Source organism: Puma concolor, chromosome D4 (assembly GCF_028749965.1).
Source record: "Puma concolor isolate L17-30 chromosome D4, mPumCon1.1.hap2, whole genome shotgun sequence".
In the NCBI taxonomy this organism is placed as follows: domain Eukaryota; kingdom Metazoa; phylum Chordata; class Mammalia; order Carnivora; family Felidae; genus Puma; species Puma concolor.
Window position 1 is genome coordinate 41,368,906 of NC_141679.1, and position 22,483 is coordinate 41,391,388.

Genomic DNA, 22,483 nt, shown 5'->3' on the forward strand with positions numbered 1-22,483 from the left:
AATGAAGTAATAATTTGGGATGTAGTTTAATTCTTTAGACAACTCTGCTATATACATATAGATCATTTCTTGTGATTTCTGATAACTAAATCTATGTTCTTATAGTGGGAAACTTATGATGCAAAGATTAATTTTAGGTTGTGGCCCGTTGATGTTGGTAAGCAATATTCATCTCTAATATTTTGGCAAAACGTCAATGTACTGGGTTTGAAGTCTGAAATAAAAGTCTAAATAAAATGTATTTTAAGAATGTTGGCATTGTAACTTAAGAGGAACATTAACATTCTTGAGAGAACTTAATAAAAGTTATTGGAGTTAGTTTGAAAAACAGATTATTTGTGTTCATCATATTCTTGTAGGTGTGTGAACACTTAACATAGATTGGTTTCTTAAGCTACAATCCTGTGTATATTACTTTATTTATTTATTTTTTCTTTTCACTGTGCTATATATCTTCAGGAGATGACAGAAACATATATGACTTGGATCTGGACATCTAGAAAATATACATAATGATTATAGAACAAGATTGGCAATTCGTGAATAACTTTAGGCAGAAAGTAATCAAGATTGAATGAGGAAATACTGGCTTTAAATGTAAGAATCCAAGATAGGTACAGCGTAGTGGGGGCTTACTAGTATTGGGAAGGCTTCAGGGAGCCTTAACAGAAGGCCTTCGCTGGGCCTAGAAGGATATATAAGTTACATAGGAGGGACAGCATCCAGATGGAGGGCAGAGCCTGAGCAGAAATGCAGAGGTGGGAGTAGGCCCAGAATGGGAAGAGGGACATTGAGGAGATGGAATGGAAATCCATGCCTAGCATATCTGGCTTATACATGGTGATTACTAAAATGTATTTGCTGTTATAACTATATTGGAGAATCGTGGGAGAAAAGGTGGAACATTGGCATGCGATCAGATTATAGAGACTTTATAAAACTAGACAGTGATCTCCCTGAGCACATTTTCCAAAAGTGGACCCTTGTAATATCTTAAAGTTAAGATATTGACACAATGATTATTTGAGACCCTAATAAAAATATGTGTAGGTAAGACTTATCAAGGAGAAGGTAGGCCAAGAATGGTGTGTCTTTAAATGCTTGCCTCCTTCCAGGGACAGAGCTGCCTTGTTAGAATTTGGTTGTACCTCTAATGGTTTGAGAAAAGAGCAAGTTCAGGGAAACTCATCTTTAGGGAAGCCTTTAAATGTTGTTGGCTAAAGAACTCTAAGTAATTAGGGAAGAGTGAAGTGATAGTTGCTTAGAGGGGGAGAATAATTGATGTATTGAAATCCTGAAGAGTATAGGGAAGAATATGGTTGGACAGGTAAACAATTGAGTTGTTATTGGACTAGTACAAAAATGATCAGTGTGTTCCTTTTGCAGAGGCGACTTGACAAGCTGGGCTCATAGAATAATTCATTCAAAATATGATGACCAGTTAACGCATTACCTTTTCCAGGTAATGTGTTTTCATTTTCATGGGTATCCTAGTAGTAGAAATTTCCTGATACTTTAGCAGAAAGGATGGGAAAATATTTTCAGACACTTAAAGTACATGAGAGGTTATTAACAGATAATAGTGAGGGTAATAAATGTAAAGCTGTAACAGCTTACATAGTCATGTTGAGTTTATAATTGAAGTGTACAAATAACCTAAATATATGATAAGCATTAGCATATAGCAGAAAGAGCATTAGCTTTGTACCAGGCGGATTTGATTTTGTTTGCAGCTCTGCTAGTTATTAGTTGTGTGAAATTGGGCAAGTTACTTTGTTACTAGACCTCAGACTCTTTACCTAGAAATGGAGATAGTACTATCTTCCTGGTTTTTATGAGGATTTAATGAGATAACCCTTGTTGAACATTTTGTAACAGTACCTAGCATATAGTGGGCGCTAAAAAAACCTGTTTCCTTACAACCCATCTCATCATGAAAATAGTGTATCACATTCCTGAATGTAGTACACACGTCTGCCTGTATGCATTTTTAGACAACTAATTATTTTCTATTGCTATGTGTTATTCCGATCTGTTTTATTCCTCTCTGCCTTTCTGCCTTTCTGTCTGCCCACCCTTCATTTCTTCTTCTTACCCTCCCTTCTTCCTTCCTACCACCTGCTCATCCATCTACTAACAGGCTCACAAATGATATAAATGTTACCATAAGCTACATACTGTTTTATATTTGCATTTAAAAAAATTATTTTGAGAGGTGCCTGGGTGACTCAGTCGGTTACATGTCAGACTCTTGATTTCTGCTCAGGTCATGACCTCACGGTTTGCGAGTTCGAGCCCCACACTGGGCTCTGCACTGACAATGTGGAGCCTGCTTGGGATTCTCTCTCCCTCCATCTCTGCCCCTCCCGCTCTCGCTCTCTCTCTCTCTGTCTCTCAAAATAAATAAATGAACTTAAAAAATGATTTTGAAATAGTTTTAATCTTACAGAATAGTTGCAAATACACAATAGAGACTCTTTTTGCTGAATGATTTGAGAGCAAGTAGCTGACACGATGCCCATTACTTTCTCATATTTTAGCATGTATTTCAGGCAAGACATTCCTCCTCATAACCAGAGGGCTGTGATCAACGTCAGGAAACCGTTCAGACCCCCTTTGACTTACCCTAGTTGTCCCAACCATGTCTTTTACAGCAAAAGGATCTGGTTTAGAATTATGTGTTGCATTAAGTGACGTTTCTTTAATCTCCCTCAGCGTGGAAAAGTTCCTCAGTCTTTCCTTGACCATCATATTCTTGAAGATTACAGACTGATTTTTGTAAAATACCCTTCAGTTTTGATCTGTTTGATGTTTCCTCATGATTAGATTCAGTTCATGCAATTTTGGCAAGAAAATCACAGAAATGATGCCGTGTTTCACTTATGGCATGCTATAATAGCTTTAGCTTAAAAGAAGTCATGCTTTTGAAGGATTTTCTCCATTTCTATTAATATTCTTCTAGGGAATGATTATATACATGTATATATGTGTTTATTATATATTATATAAATGTTCATATATATACATATATACATATATATATATACACACACACATATATATATGTTTACTTATATTTGAGAGAGAGAGAGAGAGAAAGAGAGAGAGAGAGGCAGAGCACAAGCAGAGGAGTGGCAGTGAGAGAGAGAGGGAGACACAGAATCTGAAGCAGGCTCCAGGCTCTGAGCTGTCAGCAGAGAGCCCAATGCAGGGCTTGAACTCACAGACCATGAGATCATTACCTGAGCCACCCAGGTGTCCCTGGGGAATTATTTTTAATGTTTGGGTAATATTTATCAGTTGAGCATTTCATAATTTGTTTAACCAATTCATAATAGGATCTTTTCATCGCAGGACAGTTATCAGGAATATGAGTTCAGCTTTGATTTGTAATTGATTCATTGTCTCTTGGATCACCTAATATTATGAGTAGTATCTTAATTCATTCAACCAAGTGGGATATTGAGATGGCAAAATCTTGGTAAAGTTTATTAAGGAAATAATCTGAAAATCCTGAAATGAAAAAAGTTATTTCTTAGAGCCATATTTTTTCTTTTCTGTTCCTTCCTTCTTTCATTTTCTTTTTTTGAAGAACTTGCTGAAAATTTGAATCATTTTACATGTCAAGACTACATATTGATGGCATCAGTCACTTTTTTTTTTTTTTTTTCAACGTTTATTTATTTTTGGGACAGAGAGAGACAGAGAATGAATGGGGGAGGGGCAGAGAGAGAGGGAGACACAGAATCGGAAACAGGCTCCAGGCTCCGAGCCATCAGCCCAGAGCCTGACGCGGGGCTCGAACCCACGGACCGCGAGATCGTGACCTGGCTGAAGTCGGACGCTTAACCGACTGCGCCACCCAGGCGCCCCTCAGTCACTTTTTTTTTAAGCCTCAGGAAAACGGGTGCCGTGTGTCAATATCAAATAGTAGTTTTTAAATATATTTAATAGTAACTGCGTCACTTCTTGTATTATCTTTGTTCCAAGGTAAAAAAAAAAAAGTATATTATTCTTTTTAAAAAATACTCTTTTTAGGTACCTATCTTTTTAGAGTAAGTTCTGAATTATACACATACTGTTAATTATATAGGAGAGAAAAATTTTACCGAAGAGGGAAAATTAAACACTTAGGGTACATAGTAGTGTATGAATTAAGAACTTGGGCTCTGGATTCGAATCTGGGTCCCATTGCTTAACTTTGTGTGTGACATTGGGAAAGGTACTCGATCCCTTTCGGCCTCAACGTCTTCCCCTCTTCCCCTGTGGAATTGGGCTAAGAAGAGTTCCTCAGTTATAGAGTTATTAGGTGTGAATGTAACCTTCTCAGCCAAATCTCTTGTATATGTAGTTGCCAACCAAATGTTTATTGTTTTACCTGTCTTTTTGTGTTCTGATATCTCACACGAACTGGTATATCACTTTATGCCTCTCATGAAACGGGAAGTTCAAGAGCGACAAGCTTGAATTCACTGCTCAGAAAGTGCTAAGGGTGGCTGCTCCTGCTACCTTCTTAACTTTGAGGATGTATTTACAGGCAGTGGGCAGAGACCCCAGTTTCTAGTTTGCCTCTGTAAATACTGGACAGGTGGCAACCTTCTTGCTTTCATTAAAGTGTTTGCCCACTTGAGATAAATTACCTCTTCCAGGTATCCAAATGGTGTGCCTGCAAGAGATCATTTACCTCAAACAGGGGAGAACGTTACTTCCACTGAAGAGCTGGGATATCAATCATTATGTGAATGGACTGAAGAACTCTTTAGATAGCTAAACATTTCGTATGTCTGGTCTAGCCTGAATTTCTTTAGAAGCAAGTGCGCTGATTTGCATGGAATAATCTCTGAATAAATAGTAGATGGATATGAATAGTAAGTTCATATATTCTGTTACATATTTCCTCCATAGTTGAATCATAATTATCCAGAAGATAGACGACCCCGGTATACATGCCCCTGCTATGACTACTCAGAAGTTTCTTTCATTGTTACTTTGAGTTAACTTTGTAGAGGTCATAACAACTCTTTCAGGCAAAACTTAGAAATCTGGGTTGTATTTGGCATAACACTGAGGTTTCACATGTAGGAAGTTCAAAGCAAAATGAAGATATTTCTGTTAATAAGTAGTTATTTTATATATATTTTAAAACTAGTGTTTTATTGATTCCTAAAAAATAATAAAAAGAGCATTCTTACTTCAAGTGTGGTCTGTGGACCAACAACATCAGCATTAACGAGGAATATGTTAGAAATGCCTAATCTCAGAACAACAACAAAAAAAGAAATGCATTATCTCAGACTCTACTCCAGAACTATTCAATCAGAATCTACATTTTAATAAGGTCCTCAGATGACTTACATGCACAGTAAAGTTTGAGAAGAAGCAACTTGGAGGGCTTTGTTATTTATACAACTTCAACTTATATCTGAAATTCGAGCAAGTACATGTAGAGACTTTTGTATGTATCATTTTTGATACTTCAGTTACAAGTGTCTATTTTGGGGATCCACATTTGATTTATTGAATTTTCTTCTAATTTTTTGATTTTCTTTATTATTATTACCTTAACATGTTCCCATATTTTTTCAAACATTTTATTATCAAAAATTTCAGGTGCACAGGAAAGATGAAATAATTTTACAGTGGACACATACTTTGTTTTTCAAATTAAAATTTTACTTGCCTATCATAATTTTTAAGAACAATTTTTGAATGGGTAATTTCTCATTTGAGAATGCCGATGACTATGTAAAATTCCAGTGTCACAACTTCCATAGCGTGTATTTGTTAATAATGTTAAAATAGTATACAAAATCAAAATTATTTTAAGAAATATAGGTGAGCCTTCAGCATATTTTGCAATTTATAGGTACTTTGCAGGAAAATTCTAAGAGCCTGAAGCCTTTTCTTAGAAGGGTGTGTTGTGAATCCAGATGCTATCCAACAAAGCAGCATAATTAGTTTTTCAGATATTTGTAAAAGAATGGAGGAAAAAATTTCCTCTCAAATCTATAGTAAAATACTAGATATGGATTTAGAAATGTTATTTTACCACCACCTTGTTCTAGAAGAAAATTATGGCCATTTAAAGGTACCTGTAAAATATGACTGTATGATAATCATTAAAACTTGAGTAAGAGAAAGTGGAAGCAAATTTGAACCAGGAATGGTGTTGAAAAAGCCAGTTATGATGGCCTGCATAGTTGTGTTCAAATTCAGGTCTCAGGATTCAATTGTCAATGATGTCATTAAAGAAAAACCAGAAATTTAGAAGAAATAAAAATGTCCTTGGACTAAGAATAGATAGGAATTTGTCCTGTAGCTCTTAACCAAAAGGGACATTGTGATAGAGTGACTAACATTCTCAATAATATCAGACATAGAATTCTCTGTCTCTTCTTTTTAAGTCAGATTTATTGGGATATGATTTATGTATAATAAAGTTTAATCATTTAGCTGTAAAATTGAATAGATTAAAAAAATGTATATGCTAGAATGTATACTAGAAAATATATAGAACATTTTCTTTACCTTTTTTGAAGTCACCCCTACATACTCCTAGCTCAAGGTAGCCACTAGTCTTTTTGCTGTCACTGTAATTTTGTCTTTTCAAGCATTTCATAAAAATGGAGTCATACAATGCAAAGGTGTCCAGCTAAATTGCACCGGCAGAGGGAACAGTCCCCACATTGTTCTTACTTCAGACCCCACCTACAAATTTAAGAGTTCCTGGGGCCACTTTCACTTCACGCCAGCTGATTATGAGTTAAGGAGCTCCTATGAATTCTCTCAGGTTCCATAATTTGCTAGAAACTCCTAGAACTCAAGAAAGTGCTGTATTTAGGATTACATTTTTATTATAGCCAACAGAAACAATTTAGACCCAAAGGAAGGGATGCATAGGGTAAAGTCTAGGATTCCAGGCATCAAGCTTCCATTGTCCTTGGGACAAGATAGCCTCCTGCTATCGATTTATGACAGTACATATGGAGTATTACCAACCTGGGAAGCTCACTGGAACTTCAATGTCCAGAATCCTATTGAGGCTTCAGTATATGAACATGATTATTTGGATTGTTGGCTGTGTTGCTGAACTCAGTCTCCAGCTCCCTTCCCCTCTGTGGAGGTTGAGCTGATGTTACCTTGGCTCAAAGCCCCAACCTCTAATCACATTGTTGGTCTTTCTGACATGGCCAGTCCTTACCTTTAGTCATGTTGTTAGCATAAAGTATGAGATGCCCACCATGAGTCAGCCCATTAATATGAGCTATGAAGTGTGGTCCTGTGGGCCCACCTTGAATAACAAAGACACTCTACTCACAACAGAAATTCTGAGGTTTTGGAGGCTACCTCCCTGTCATGCTTAAACTCTGTATATCTAGCTTTCTGTGGGTATCCTAAAAACACCTCACACTCAGCATGTTCCAAAATTTAACCGTCTTCTTTGTCCCTAAGCCCCCTTCTAAATTTTCTGTCTTTGTAATAGGTATGGACATCCACCAAGTAGTCGTTAAAATAGAAACTGGGAGTCGGGGAGCCTGGGTGGCTTAGTCAGTTAAGTGTCTGTTTGTGCTTAGGTCATGATCTCACAGTTTTGTGAGTTTGAGCTCCATGTCAGGCTCTGCGCTGATGGTGTGGAGCCTGCTTGGGGTTCTCTCTCTCTCCATCTCTGCCCCTCCTCTGCTCATACTGTCTCTGTCTCTCTCTCTCAAAATAAATAAACTGAAAAAAAAAAAAAAAGAAACCTGGGAGTCTCCCTAACTTACTTTTATTCTTACTCTTATGCTCTATATTTTACATATTTTATTAGTCCACTTTTTATTCTAGCCTCATCACTATTGCTTTAGCTCCATATTTTTTGTAGGTGTTCCCCCCTTAGTTTAAAAAATTTTTTTTAATGTTTTTATTAATTTATTTTTGAGACAGAGAAAGACAGAGCATGAGCAGGGGAGGGACAGAGAAAGAGGGAGACACAGAATCTGAAGCAGGCTCCAGGCTCTGAGCTGACAGCACAGAGCCTGACGCAGGGCTCAAACTCACGGAGTGTGAGATCATGACCTGAGCTGAAGTAGGACGCTCAACCGACTGAGCCATCCAGGTGCCCCACAGGTGTTCCCCTTTTAACCTACTAATGGGTGTCCATTCTTAGATACACCGCCATTCTATCTATCTATCTATCTATCTATCATCTATCTCATATTTAGCAAAGAAATAATTTGGAGGAGGGTTGTAGAAGTAACAAGGAAGTAGCAAGTAGCATGAGTGTATTGTAAACATTTATAAAGCCTTGAAGAGTATGAGGAAATAAATATAAATTTCTTGTAATCTCTAAGAATATGATCAGTATTGATGTGTACATCTTTCAAGTTGTTTTGTATGTATTTCAATGTGACTGGATCATTTTGTAGTCATTTTTCATTGTTACTTTTTTCTTATTTTTAATGGCTGTCATACTAATGTCATCTCATTTGCTGTTGTAAGGGTTAAATGAGTTAATGCATGTAAACAGTGCTTGATCTATTGCATATCTTTGGCCTCAGTATCAGCAACAGCATTATTCCTCATTTCTTATTGTATGAATTAACTCTTTGGCAAGGTATACAAGACCCTTCTTGAACTGATTCTCATCTATTTGTATAGCTTCACCTCCCAGTACTCTCATTAATAAACCTGCAATTTAGCTGAACAGAATTGCTTGTTGTTCCCCAGATGTGAGATGCTCTCTGTCTCCAAATATATGGAAAAAACTATTTTTGCTGCTAAACCTTAGGAGAAGCTTACTACATGGATTATCAAATTGGAAACAATTGAATAACATCACAGTTTCTATCTCTAAAAGCTACTTTGTAGAAGATGCAGAAGTTTTTTTCTTGTCAGTGTTACTTATATTCATCTTCAGGGAAAACTGAGGGCATAGTGTTATATTACAGTTCCCTATGCAGCTTTCTTATTATTTACGTTGACACAGAGGCAGATGCTAAAGGATATAGATTTATAATTGGGTGACATATTCCTTAGATAAGAGGTCTTTTAACCTTGGGCTCACAGAACCCTTCTCAAAAGGGTCCATGGTCAGGGGCGCCTGGGTGGCGCAGTCGGTTAAGCATCCGACTTCAGCCAGGTCACGATCTCGCGGTCCGTGGGTTCCAGCCCCGCGTCGGGCTCTGGGCTGATGGCTCAGAGCCTGGAGCCTGTTTCCGATTCTGTGTCTCCCTCTCTCTCTGCCCCTCCCCCGTTCATGCTCTGTCTCTCTCTGTCCCAAAAATAAATAAACGTTGAAAAAAAAAATTAAAAAAAAAAAAAAAGGGTCCATGGTCAGAATTTGGGAGCAGGGATAGGGGTGCGTCAGTGGATTTGGATGGAAAAAATTGCATCTTGTTTCACTAACCACTAACCGAACTTTGACATTTCCTTCAATTATGAGTGGTGATGACAGACTATGCTAATATTAGCTGTGCAGTGACTTTGTTACTGATAGAAATCACTGATGTTTTCCCATTGTAATACAGTTGTTGCAGCTATCTCCAGATACAGCCTGTGCTCATCTTTGCTAACCAGTAATCATGAGACCTGTCACATACGTGACATGTAATTGTGGTCTTCTGTGTACACATGGATGCTGGTGCAAGTTTTCTGGATAAGTGTCAGAACAGCTTTGCACCTAATAGTTGCTCATCCATTCAAGTGAGCTTCTATGTTCTTCATGTTTATATTTTTTCTAGTATTCCCCAAATACAAAATTCTCTGTTATTTCTTTGAAAGAGCAATCTGCAAACACCTGGAAACACTTCAGAACTCTTTCAAAGGAGTTCCTGACACTACTGATGAATTTTCTGAAAAAGAAATAATGAAATTGATTCCATATACAAGCGTATCAAAAACAATAATATGTTTAGGAATAAATTTAACCAAGGAACAAATTGGTGCAGCCACTCTGGAAAACAGTGTGGAGGTTCCTCAAAAAATTAAAAATAGACCTACCCTATGACCCAGCGATAGCACTGCTAGGAATTTACCCAAGGGATACAGGAGTACTGATGCATAGGGGCACTTGTACCCCAATGTTTATAGCAGCACTCTCCACAATAGCCAAATTATGAAAAGAGCCTAAATGTCCATCAACTGATGAATGGATAAAAAAAAATTGTGGTTTATATACACAATGGAGTACTACGTGGCAATGAGAAAGAATGAAATAGGGCCCTTTGTAGCAACATGGATGGAACTGGAGAGTGTTATGCTAAGTGAAATAAGCCATACAGAGAAAGACCGATACCATATGTTTTCACTCTTATGTGGATCCTGAGAAACTTAACAGAAACCCATGGGGGAGGGGAAGAAAAAAAAAAGAGGTTAGAGTGGAAGAGAGCCAAAGCATAAGAGACTCTTAAAAACTGAGAACAAACTGAGGGTTCATGGGGGGTGGGAGGGATGGGAGGGTGGGTGATGGGTATTGAGGAGGGCATGTTTTGGGATGAGCACTGGGTGTTGTATGGAAACCAATTTGACAATAAACTTCATATATTGAAAAAAAATACAAAAAAAAAAAAATTAACCAAGGAAGGGAAGGTCTCTAATCTGAGAACTAGAAGTTATTGATGAAAGAAATCAAAGAAGACTCAAATAAATGGAAAGGTATCCTGTGCTCATGGGTTAGAAGAATTAATATTGGTGAAATATCCATACTACCAAAAACCATCTACAGATTCAATGTAATCCCTATCGAGATTCCAGTGGCTTTTTTTTTTTTTTTAGTAGAAGTAGAAAAAGCCAAAATGTATAGCCACAAAAGACTCCAAAAAGGCAAAGAAATCTTAAGAAGAACAAAGCAGGAGGCGTCATGACTTCCTGATTTCAAGTTATACTATAAAGCTATAGTAATCAAAATGTATGGTACTGACATAAAACTGGACAAATAGACCAATAGAACAGAATCTAGAGCCAAAAGCATAAACTGAAAACCCAAGCACATATGGTCAACTGATATCTGACAAGGGAGCCAAGAATACTCAACAGAGGGAAGATAGTGTCTTCAATAATGGTGCTGGGATAATTGGATATTCACATGTAAAAGAATGAAACTGGACCACACACACAAATATTAACTTGAAATGGATTAACAACTTAAATATAAGACCTGAAACTATGAAACTTCTAGAAGAAAACAAGGCTCCTTGACATAGGTCTTGATCCAGATTCTCTGGATCTGACACTAAAGCACAAGCAACAAAATAAAAAATTAACAAGTGGGACTACATTCAACTAAAAAGCTTCTGTACAGCAAAAGAAACTGTCAACAAAGTGAAAAGACAAACTACAGAGTGGGAAAATATTTGCAAACCGTATGTCTTATAAGGGGTTAATATATAAAATATATAAAGAATGGATATAATTCAATCCAAAAAACCCCAATAACCCAATTAAAGAAATGGGCAAAGGACCCAAATAGCTATTTTCCCAAAGAAGATATACCAAAGGCCAACAGGTACATGAAAAGATGCTCAACATCAATAGTCATGCAGGGAAATGCAAGTCAAAACCACAATGAGATGTCATTTTATGCCTGTTAAAATGACTATCATCAAAAAGACAAGAGATAACAGGGGTGCCTGGCTGGCTAAGTCAGAAGAGCATGTGACTCTTGATCTGAGGGTTGTGAGTTCAAGCCCTATGTTGGGTGTAGAGGTTACTTAAATATATCTCGGGGTTGTGAGTTCAAGCCCCATGTTGGGTGTACAGATTTACTTAAATATATATATGGAGAGAGAGAGAGAGAGACAAGAGATAACAAATGCTGGTGTGGAGGTGGAGAAAACTGAATCCTTGTGCACTGTTGGTGTGATTGTAAATTGATATAGCCGCTATGAAAAACAATATAGTGGATCTTCAAAAAACTAAAAATAGAGCAACCATATGATCCAGCAGTATTGCTTCTTCTTTTTTTTTTAAGGATTATTTATTTATTTTGAGAGAGAGAAAGAGTGAGCAGAGGAGGGGCAGAGAGAGAATCCCAAGCAGGTTCCATGCTGCCAACACGGGGCCTGACAATGGGGCTTGAACCCACGAACCATGAGCTCATGACCTAAGCCGAAACCAAGAGTTGGACGCTCAACCGACTGAGCCACATAGGTGCCCCCAGTAATTTCGCTTCTGGGAATATATCCAAAGGAAATGAAAACACTAACTTGACAAGATATCTGCTCCCCACCTGCCAGTTCATAGTGTTATTTACAACAGCCAATATATATAAACAGCTAAGTGTCCATTGACAGATGAGTGGATAAAGAAATTATGGTATATATACAATATTGTTTAGCCATAAAAAATGAGGAAATCCTACCATTTTCAGCAATGTGGATGGACCTTGAAAGTGTTATGCTAAAGGAAATAGGTCAGAAAAAAAAAAAGGAAATAGGTCAGAGAAAGGCAAATACTGTGCAATCTGTCTTATGTCTGAATACCCCCTCACCAAAACCAAAAACCAAATTCAAAGACAAAGAAATAAGACTTGTGGTTACCAGGGCTGGAAGGTAGGATGAGGGGGAATCAGAGGAAGTGGTTAAAGGTACAAATTTACATTTATAAGATAAATAAGTCCTGGGGATGTTGTGTATAGCATGGTGATTACAGTTAACATTACTGTGTGGGGTATAGGAAAGGTGTTAAGAGAGTAAATCCCAGGAGTTCCCATTCTTACAAGGAGAACATTTTTGTTTTTTCTTCTTTCTTTCCTTTTTATTGTATCTATACAAGATGATGGATGTTAGCTGAACCTATTGTGGTAATTGTTTCACAGTATATGTAAATCAGACCATCATGTTCTACACCTTAAACTTATACAGTGATGTATGTTAATCATTTCTCAATAAAACTGGGGGGAAAACTCCTAAAACAAAGTACTTAAGTTCCTTCTATCTTCATAGCTTCAGTTTCTTTTCATTCATTTAATAAGTATTTATTGAGTATCTATTATATGCCAGTCACTTTTTATTTATTTATTTATTTATTTTTACTGTTTATTTATTTTTGAGAGAGAGAGAGCACGAGCAGAGGAGGGGCAGAGAGAGAGGGGAACGCAGAATCTGAAACAGGCTCCAGGCTCTGAGCTGTCAGCACGGAGCCCAATGCGAGGCTGGAACTCACCAACTGTGAGATCATGACCTGAGCCGAAGTCGGATGCTTAACCAACTGAGCTACCCAGGTGCCCCGTATGCCGGCCACTTCTTTAAAAAATGAGGCATAATTGACATACAATACTATATTAATTTCAGGTGTATAACAATGATTCAACATTAATATTTATTGCTAAATAATCACTATAGCAGGTCTAGTTAACATTTTTTTTTAAAAATTAAAGTTTATTCATGTATTTTGAGAGAGACAAGGAACATGAGCAGGGAAGGGGCAGAGAGAAGAGGGAGAGAGAGGATCCGAGCACTCTCTGCACCGTCAGTATGAAGCCTGACGTGGGGCTCTATCTCACCACCATGAGATCATGACCTGAGCTGAAAGCAAGAGTCAGATGGCTGACTGACTGAGCCACTCAGGTGCCCCTAGATAACATTGGTTAACCATACCTAGTCACAAATTCTTTTTTTTTTTTTTTTTTTCCTGTGAGAAGAACTATGAGAGGATATACTCTCAGCAACTTTCAAATACATAGCATCAGATTTGAGCTATGGATTCACAATCCTTTTTCTTTAAGATCTAAATTGTATTGAATATATTGATTAAGCCAAAGATGAACTCCCTGACTTTCGGATAAAAAACTTGTCACACTATGTCTAGAAATACTGGAATTTAAATAAAATTTTGAAAAAAAAAAGAAAGCTTTGGAGACTTCTGGTGCTTTTTTTTTTTCTTTCCTAGTTTTAATTTAAATTCTAGTTAGTTAACATACAGTGTAATACTAGTTTCAGGTGTAGAATTTAGTGATTCAACAGTTCCATACAACAGCCGGTGCTCATCACAAGTGCCCCCCTGAATACCCATCACTCATCATCCATCTAGCCCATTCCCCTGCCCAACTCCCCTTCAGTAATCATTAGTTTGTTCTTTTTTTTTAAGTTTATTTATTTATTTATTTATTTATTTATTTATTTGAGAGAGAGACAGAGAAAGACAGCAAGAGCAGGGGAAGGGCAGAGAGAGAGAGAGAGAGACAGAGAGAGAGAATCCCAAGCAGGCTCTGCACTTTGAGTGTGGAGCCTGATGTGGGGCTCGAACTCTGAGATCAAGACCTGAACCAAAATCAAGAGCTGGATGCTCTCTACCTAGTAAGCCACCCAGGCACCCCCATTGGTTTGTTCTTTATAGTTAAGAGTCTGTTTCTTGGTTTGCTTCTCTCTCTCTCTCTCTCTCTCTCTCTCTTTTTTCTTCTCCCTAGAGAATTCTGGAAGTTTTTGTTGTTGTTCTTGTTTATTTTTGTTTTGTTTTGTTTTGAGAGTAGCCTACCTATATATATGTATATTTTAAAAAATGTTTTAATGTTTATTTTAGAGAGAGAGACACACACACACAGGTGGGGAAGGGCAGAGAGAGAGACAGAATCTGAAGCAGGCTCCAAGCTCTGAGCTGTCATCCCAGAGCTCCATGTGGGGCTTGAACCCACAAACTGTGAGATCATGACCTGAGCCAAAGTTGGGCGCTTAACTGACTGAGCCACCCATGTGCCCCAAGCCTACCTATATTTGTAAAGTGAACTGTGGGTGATTTAATTACCTTTGCAGCAGTATATATTTGTGAGTTGGGATTTTCATTGTTTTTAAGTACAAAACAATTTTGATGTTCAATATGGCATATATGGTGCCTTCTCGAGATCACCTTGTAGTTCAATGTTCTTAGTTTGGCTAAGCAAAAAACTTTCACTGGGCTATATCTTCTAAAAAAAATTAACTTTAGTCTGTATTTTAAATGTACTGTCTTGCATTGAATACATTAATAATCAGACTTAAAATAGGTTGATAACTGGGGCACCTGGGTGGCTCAGCCAGTTAAGTTAAGCTCTTGGCTTTGGCTCAGGTTATGATATCACGTTTTGTGAGTTTGAGCCCCACTTCGAGCTCTGTGCTGGCAGTGAGGAGTCTGCTTGGAATTCTCTCTCTCACCCTCTGTCTCTGCCCCTCCCTTGCTCATGTGCTCAGTCTCTCTCTCTCAAACAAATAAATAAATAAACTTAAAAAAAAAGCACAATTCTTTATGAATTTGTTTTAATTTTTTTTAACATTTATTCATTTTTGAGACACAGAGAGACAGGGTGTGAGTGGGGGAGGGGCAGAGAGAGGGAGACACAGAATCCGAAGCAGGCTCCAGGCTCTGAGCTGTCAGCGCAGAGCCCGATGCGGGGCCTGAACCCACGGGATCATGACCTGAGAGGCAGTCAGATGCTCAACCGACTGAGCCACCCAGGCGCCCCATTTATGAATTTGTTTTAAAGATTTTAAGTGTAGATATTGCCTTTGCTATTGTAAAAAGTCCAATAGAGTCTTCTTCTTTCTCAAAAGACACATGCTATAAAAGAGAGGGGAAGTGATTAATAAATGTATTTTACATAAACAAGAATTTGTTAAATGTAAGAAACATTTAAACAGTTTAGACAAGTTTAGACATGAGAAATTTTAGTGACCTTATTTTTGTCTCTTATTTCTGTATCATTATACAAATAACTACAACTATGTCACTAGAGGATTTTTTTGTTTCTTCATTTATTTAGTGTTGAATTAATTGTACTGTATACTGTATAATGTGAAGTATGTTATAAAAACACACTTCTTACTCATCAAAGTATAAATTATTTAGTGAGTGTTCTTTCTGTAATTCCTTGAGAGAAGTGAGGAACTAGAGTGTATGCCTCTTTCCCACTTCTTAAAAATTCAGAAGAATGCCTTGGAGAATTATATTGTCACTTAAGTTTACCTCTCAGAGTGGTTAGTATCTACACAAACACATTTCTATGATATAGTAAAAAACCGCTCTTCATTAAAATTTAATTGTAGTTAGTTTTTGCTTTCAAAGGCTTTTTGTGAAAATTTTATTGCTTTGATATACCTGAAAATTTCCCAAAATGATGAACTTTTATCTTGTTTCTTTAAAAAGAATAACTTTTGGCATATCATTAAAGTTAATATTAATTAATTTTTCTTGGTATTATTGAATGCATTCTTGCATTCTGCATTGTCGCAACTGCTGTGAAAGTAAAAAATATAATTAATCCAACAAACATACAAAATATCCATATATTCTAGACTGGCAAAGTGCAAAATACAGAGTTTACCGAGATAACAAAAGACAGACTGAAGTCCCTGCAAAGCCAGTTGAGAAACAGGGAATACATATATTAGGCACTGGAATGATGTTTTATATTGAATGTTATAGGTAAAATAAATTTTATTCATTCAACAGCGACCTATTAAATAATAGTTTAGCAATTCTTTTAAATATGTGTGCTGTATTATATGTTAATTGTTACATGAAGCTACTGAATTCTTTTTTATTCATGACTTATTTAAACAATTGATTGATAACAAAGGAACTGTGTATTTTAATAACACTTCATATGCCTCTGTCAGTGGGATTCTCAGGATGTTTATGAGAGGTATACAGAATTAAACTTATATCACCTTATGTTCTTAGAAGTCCGTGCATCGATAACTGATAAAAATAAATTATTGAAGGAGGATATTATACTTTTATCCAATTTACAATTTTTATTTTATGTGTAACTTCTAGGCAACATGGTTTCCAAAATCTGACTGCTGTATAATTTAAAAGTTTATCTTTCCTTTTGTCTACTGAGGAATAAAGGAATAAAACAAGCCTCACATTTTTGAACACAGGGCCTCTGTGATATTATTCTTTCTGACTTAGAAAACCACTGATTGATTACCTTCTCAGCCAATGTTGCTATTCATTGTTGAACCATATGTACTCTTAGAATTATAAAGCATTTTTTTCTATTGGATAAAACTGGCCAGATATACTTTTTGTGTATATTTAAATTAATTCCAACAGCAGAGACTCTGGAAATGTAGAAAGGCATACTACTGAATTTAAATAATCTCTCCATGCTTGTCATTTTACATGGATAGTATCATAAAACAAGTAACGACAGATTAAGACCTGCCTAGCAGAGGGAAAACTAAATTACATGACTTTTATTAAGGCATAAATAAACCTATTAACCATTATCTGGAATACCAATTAGTAGACAGTGCACTGACAATTTTATTTATCAACATTAAACACAATTATTAATTACAGACCTGATGAATCTAGCAGTAAGCAGGCCATGTTGGATATGCTGGGACCTTAAGTCCATTATGTGAGAGGGATGATTACCGAAATCCTGTGGGGAAATAAGTAATTGTCGTTGTAAAATTTTAATTGCCTTGGAATAAGGCAAATTATATTTTCTTGTCCGAGCATATAAATAGTTTGACATTAAGGTAACAAGCGTCAGTAGTTGTAAATAGAAAATGAATTTATGTTAGGTTTTAAAACAAAGAAAAGAGTGATGATGAATTTTTAGTGTCATAGTGGTTTAGTGTAAATGATATAATGTAAATGAATGCAGATTTTCTTTAGCTGTATTGTTTAATAGGTAATCTATTTTCTGCATTCCTTTTTTCATAGTGAAAATTAATGTGGGAGGGGACTTTTTGAATGAATTACTACAGGTGAATGGGGATTGTATAACTGAGAAAATATTTTAATTGTGTGGTGATTGGCAGAGTTGTAAAATGAGCAAGAGACAGTTCACATTTTCATCGTGTCTTTTTTTTTTTTTTTTTTTTCCGAAGATCCAAATTCCAGAATTTGTGGACATTTACTCGTAGGTGCAGCCAAGAATTCTTTTGCAAAACTCATGGATAAAATTAGTCTGGCAATGGAGAGCATACCTTTGCACAGTAGCAAGAGTATTACATATGTAGAAAAAGATTCTCTGGTTCAGAGGCTGGCTCGTGGACTTCATAAAGTAAATACACTGGCCCTGAAGTATGGTCTACATGGTCATGTGCCCATTTTGGTATGTATGCAATTTCATTACATAGTGACTTTAGTACTTGTAAATTTAATTCTGAATCACACTTATTTGTAGTTTAAATTAGTTGTGCATGAATGTATCTAGATTTCCTTTGGATTTCATGTAATCTTTTTTTTTTAATGTTTATTTGAGAGAGAGAGAGAGACAGAGAGAGAGAGAGCATGCATGAGCAGCAGGAAGGGCAGAGAGAGAGGAGAGAGAGAATCTGTGCTGTCAGCACAGAGCCTAACACGGGGCTTGATCCCACAAACCATGAGATCATGACCTGAGCCGAGATCAGGAGTCAGATGCTTAGCCGACTGAGCCACCAAGGCACCCCAGACTTCATGTAGTCTTTTAATGTAATACTAAATAGCACTTAAATGTCAAAGTGTCTTAAATATCAAAATACAAAAGTTCTGGCATGAGTTGTGGATTTACTGTTTTCTGTAAGTGGACTGCAACAGAATTCTATGAGACATAAACAGATGTCAGTTCCATTTTCTAGCCCTCTAGATTATTTATTTTCTTTCGTTGTTCATTTCATATAAACCAAATTATTGGTCACATAAAAAATAAAGCCTTCACCTCTAAGTTTCCGTTACAGCTAGTATTGTTTTCTGTATAATCTAAGATACACTTAAGTTGGTAAAAGGGCCATTGCCCCTGATTTATTAGTCAACCTGTAGTTACTGCTTGTAAAATTGCTCTTGATTAACAACAGAAAAGCACAGCATCATTACAGAAGCAGATATTTGGATTTACACAAAGACTGCACGCGGCAGAAGTGGAGCGCCGTTCACTGCGTTTGGAGGTCACAGAATTCAAACGAAACGTGAATGAAATGAAAAAGGAGCTCGACAAAGCCCAGGGTCTCCAAATGCAATTAAATGAATTTAAGCAGTCGGTAAGTATGTGTGATTTAAAATACCGTGGCTCTAGCGTGCTCTTCGCTGATACGTATGCACGCACATATGATCTGTAGATCTACAGATTTCTTTTAGCTTTTTGTTGTTTGTTTTCTCAGATAATGCAGAAGACTTCCCTTCTAAAATTTCCAACAGTACTGCATTCTATACAGTCAAAGTTGCTGGGAGACTAGATCTTAAATATTCTCACCACAAAAAGAAGGGATAATCATGTCATATGATAGAGTTGTTAGCTAGTGCAATATTGGTCATCATACTGTAACATATAAGTGTATCAAGTTACACAGGTTGCACACCTTTACACAGTCTTATATCTCAGTTATACCTCAAAAAACAGGAGTTAATACCTGATGCTTAAGGGAATACTGATTCTGTGTCAGCAGAACTCACAGCCTGTTAAAATGTATACGGTGGCTGAAAGTGTAGAAAAGAGTAAGTTATAGTTAGGAGAGATTAACTGCTTTAGCAAACAAACCCCCAAATGTGTACTAAAAGATAATAAAATGCTTCTCCCAATTGAAGAGTCTGGTGTTTGGAACAGGAGGTGGGATGTTCTCTCTTTTTCTTTTTATATTAAATATTTTGAGTACATTGGATTATTTCTTTTGAAATCAAATTGCTTTTCCAAAGAAATGTTCAATCTAACTTCCATCAAACTCATACATTATTTAAGAAAGCAGAAGATAGCTGAGCAATGGAAGGCTAGGTACCAAATAACATTAAATCAAGATCAAAATGTGTAAATATATGAAGCACAGTAACATGGAGATACACACATACTCTGCTGCCCAGGTTCGTTAGTCACACTGCTGTTTTTAATGTGGATATGGGAATATAGAGTTAAGACATTACCCTGTAACTTCAAAATTGTATTCAATTGATGACAACTAATATAAATATGAATACAAAATTTGTTTCCCAAATCTAGCAGCAAGCTACTTTTAGTACCCTCTTCTTTGGGGAATCTTTGCAAGTTCAACTTCAGTTTAAATGGCTAATTTGGAGGGGCACCTGGGTGGTTCAGTCGGTTAAGCGTCCGACTTCGGCTCAGGTCATGATCTCACAGTTCGTGAGTTCGAGCCCCGTGTCAGGCTCTGTGCTGACAGCTCAGAGCCTGAAGCCTGCTTCAGATTCTGTGTCTCCCCCTTCCCTGCTCCCACTTTGTCTTTCTGTCTCTCAAAAATGAATAAACGTTAAAAAAATTTTTAAAAAAGGCTAATTTGGAATGTGCAGTTTTAACATTTGTGGAAACAGAGGGGCAGATAGCAGTTTAGTTACTAATCCTATGATAATGTAAATTGCTAATGTTAATTATTATTTTAAATAGCTGTGCTTTCAAAGGGCAAAATTTCCTATAAATTAGGTCAAGTAATCGTGAATTACCCTTCTGATTGAAGATAAGTAATACTTCTCTTATGAGTGAATGTCTAAAGACACTGATTTTTGGGGTGCCTGGGTGGCTCAGTCGGTTAAGCGTCTGACTTTGGCTCAGGTCATGATCTTGCAGTTTGTGAGTTCGAGCCTCACTTCGGGCTCTGTGCTGACAGCTCAGAGCCTGGAGCCTGCTTCAGATTCTGTGTCTCCCTCTCTCTCTGCCCCTCCCCCTGCTTGTGCTCTGTCTCTGTCTCTCAAAAATGAATAAATGTAAAAAAAAAAAATTTTTAAAAATAAAGACACCCATTTTTCCCTCACTTTCTTAGTTTTTTGTTCAGAGAAGGTAAAATTTTAGAGCTGCCTCAACATTTTTTCTATTATAAAAGTAATACACGATAGCTATAAATAAAAATACAAAAAAGTTTAAAGAAGAAAGTTCAAATCACTGTAATCGCACTGCCCATAACCAATTACTACTGAATTGTGGATGAGTTTTGTTCCCCACATATTTTGGTGTGTTTTTTGTGTGAAGATGCAAGCTTTTATGCACAGTTGTAGTTTAGAATGATTTTGCATGTACAATTTGCAAAAAACATATATACAAATATTAATATTCACTTATAATATTATAAGCATTTCCTGTGTCACTTATTAATTTTATTTTAGATGAAATGAATGGATCATAACATAATTATAAAATAATTTATAATTATAATTATATTATAATATAATTTATAATGTATAATTATAAATGATTAGATTTTAGATTTTCCTAATTCTATCATATTGATGTATCAAAATTTGACTATTCTCTTATTTTATTTACTTTTAATGTTTATTTATTTTTGAGAGAGAGAGAGAGAGAGAGACAGAGCATGAGCGGGGGAGGGGCAGAAAGAGAGGGAGACACAGAATCAGAAGCAGGCTCCAGGCCCTGAGCTGTCAGCACAGAGCCCGATGTGGGGCTCGAACTCATGAGCTGCGAGATCATGACCTGAGCCGAAGTCGGACGCTTAACTGACTGAGCCACCCAGGCGCCCCTTGAGTATTCTCTTATTAATAGATGCTTCATTTTTTCCAATTTTTTTCCATTATACTTAAGCATAAAGAGCTATTTATTTATTTTGAGAGAGAGAGCAAGCAGGGGATGGACAGAGAGAGAGAGAGAAAGAGAGAGAGTCTCAAGCAGGCTCCACGCTGTCGATGCAGAGCCTGATGTGGGGCTCCATCTCATGAATCCTGAGATTATGACCTGAGCCGAGATCAAGAGTTGGGCACTTAACCAGCTGAGCCACCCAGGTATCCCAACAGCTGTTTATACTTTTAAAAGCCAGTTCCTTTGGAGGGTGTATCTGCCTCCTTTTGATTTGCTTTTAATTGTCTGTACTAACTAAATCTGGGATGTAGAGGTGGTCTGCCAAAATGGAAAGAAATAGCTATTGATACGATTTGAGATTTAGAATAAGTCAACTTTTTTTTAGATTTAGATAATAGTGACTTTCCTGAAAATTGGAAGATTATATATGTTGCTTTCTGGAATATGCGTGAGGAATTGTAGGTATTGTATACAATACGATTTTCTAGTCCTTAGCTAAGTAGTAGTAAAACAAGTTACCATCTTATCTTTGATTAGTTTGGAAGTAGTCAGACTCAATTTCTAGAATCCAGCAGAAGGTTAGAGTTTGAAGAAAAGTTGCTGGAAGGTGACAGAATCCTCTTATAAGAACTTTGGTTGAATAAGTGGCTTGCAGCAAAAGCTAACATGCTCCAGGAAATGTTTAGTGTGAATTACTTTCACTAAAGTGCAGAAATAAAAATAGCATTAATTGAAGTAATAACTGAATGAATGAGATATGTACCTTTATATTTGTTGATTTTTTAAAACATTTATTCATTTTTGAGAGACAGAGACAGAGCATGAGCAGGGGAGGGGCAGAGAGAGAGGGGCACACAGAATCCAAAGCAGGTTCTAGGCTCTGAGCTGTCAGCACAGAGCCCGACACTGGGCTCGAACTCATGGAACCATGAGATCATGACCTGAGCTGAAGTCAGACGCTTAACCGACTGAGCCTCCCAGATGCCCCGAGTACCTTTATATTTGGACATACAGTTGTAAGGTGTAACATTATAAAGTGATGATTTCTAACATTTAATGACACTC

The 22,483-nt window shown here is 36.8% G+C and overlaps 1 protein-coding gene across 11 annotated transcripts in view; it reads left to right on the top strand.

The window, feature by feature from the left end:
* CCDC171 (coiled-coil domain containing 171) overlaps positions 1 to 22,483 on the top strand; it is a 308,212-nt gene that overhangs the window by 145,697 nt on the left and 140,032 nt on the right. For all 11 annotated transcript variants that reach the window (XM_086685350.1, XM_086685347.1, XM_086685345.1 and 8 more), the window contains 2 exons: positions 17,796 to 18,022; positions 18,744 to 18,926. In XM_086685350.1, coding sequence (XP_086541476.1) covers positions 17,796 to 18,022; positions 18,744 to 18,926 — 410 coding nt within the window. The remainder of the gene's footprint in view (positions 1 to 17,795; positions 18,023 to 18,743; positions 18,927 to 22,483) is intronic.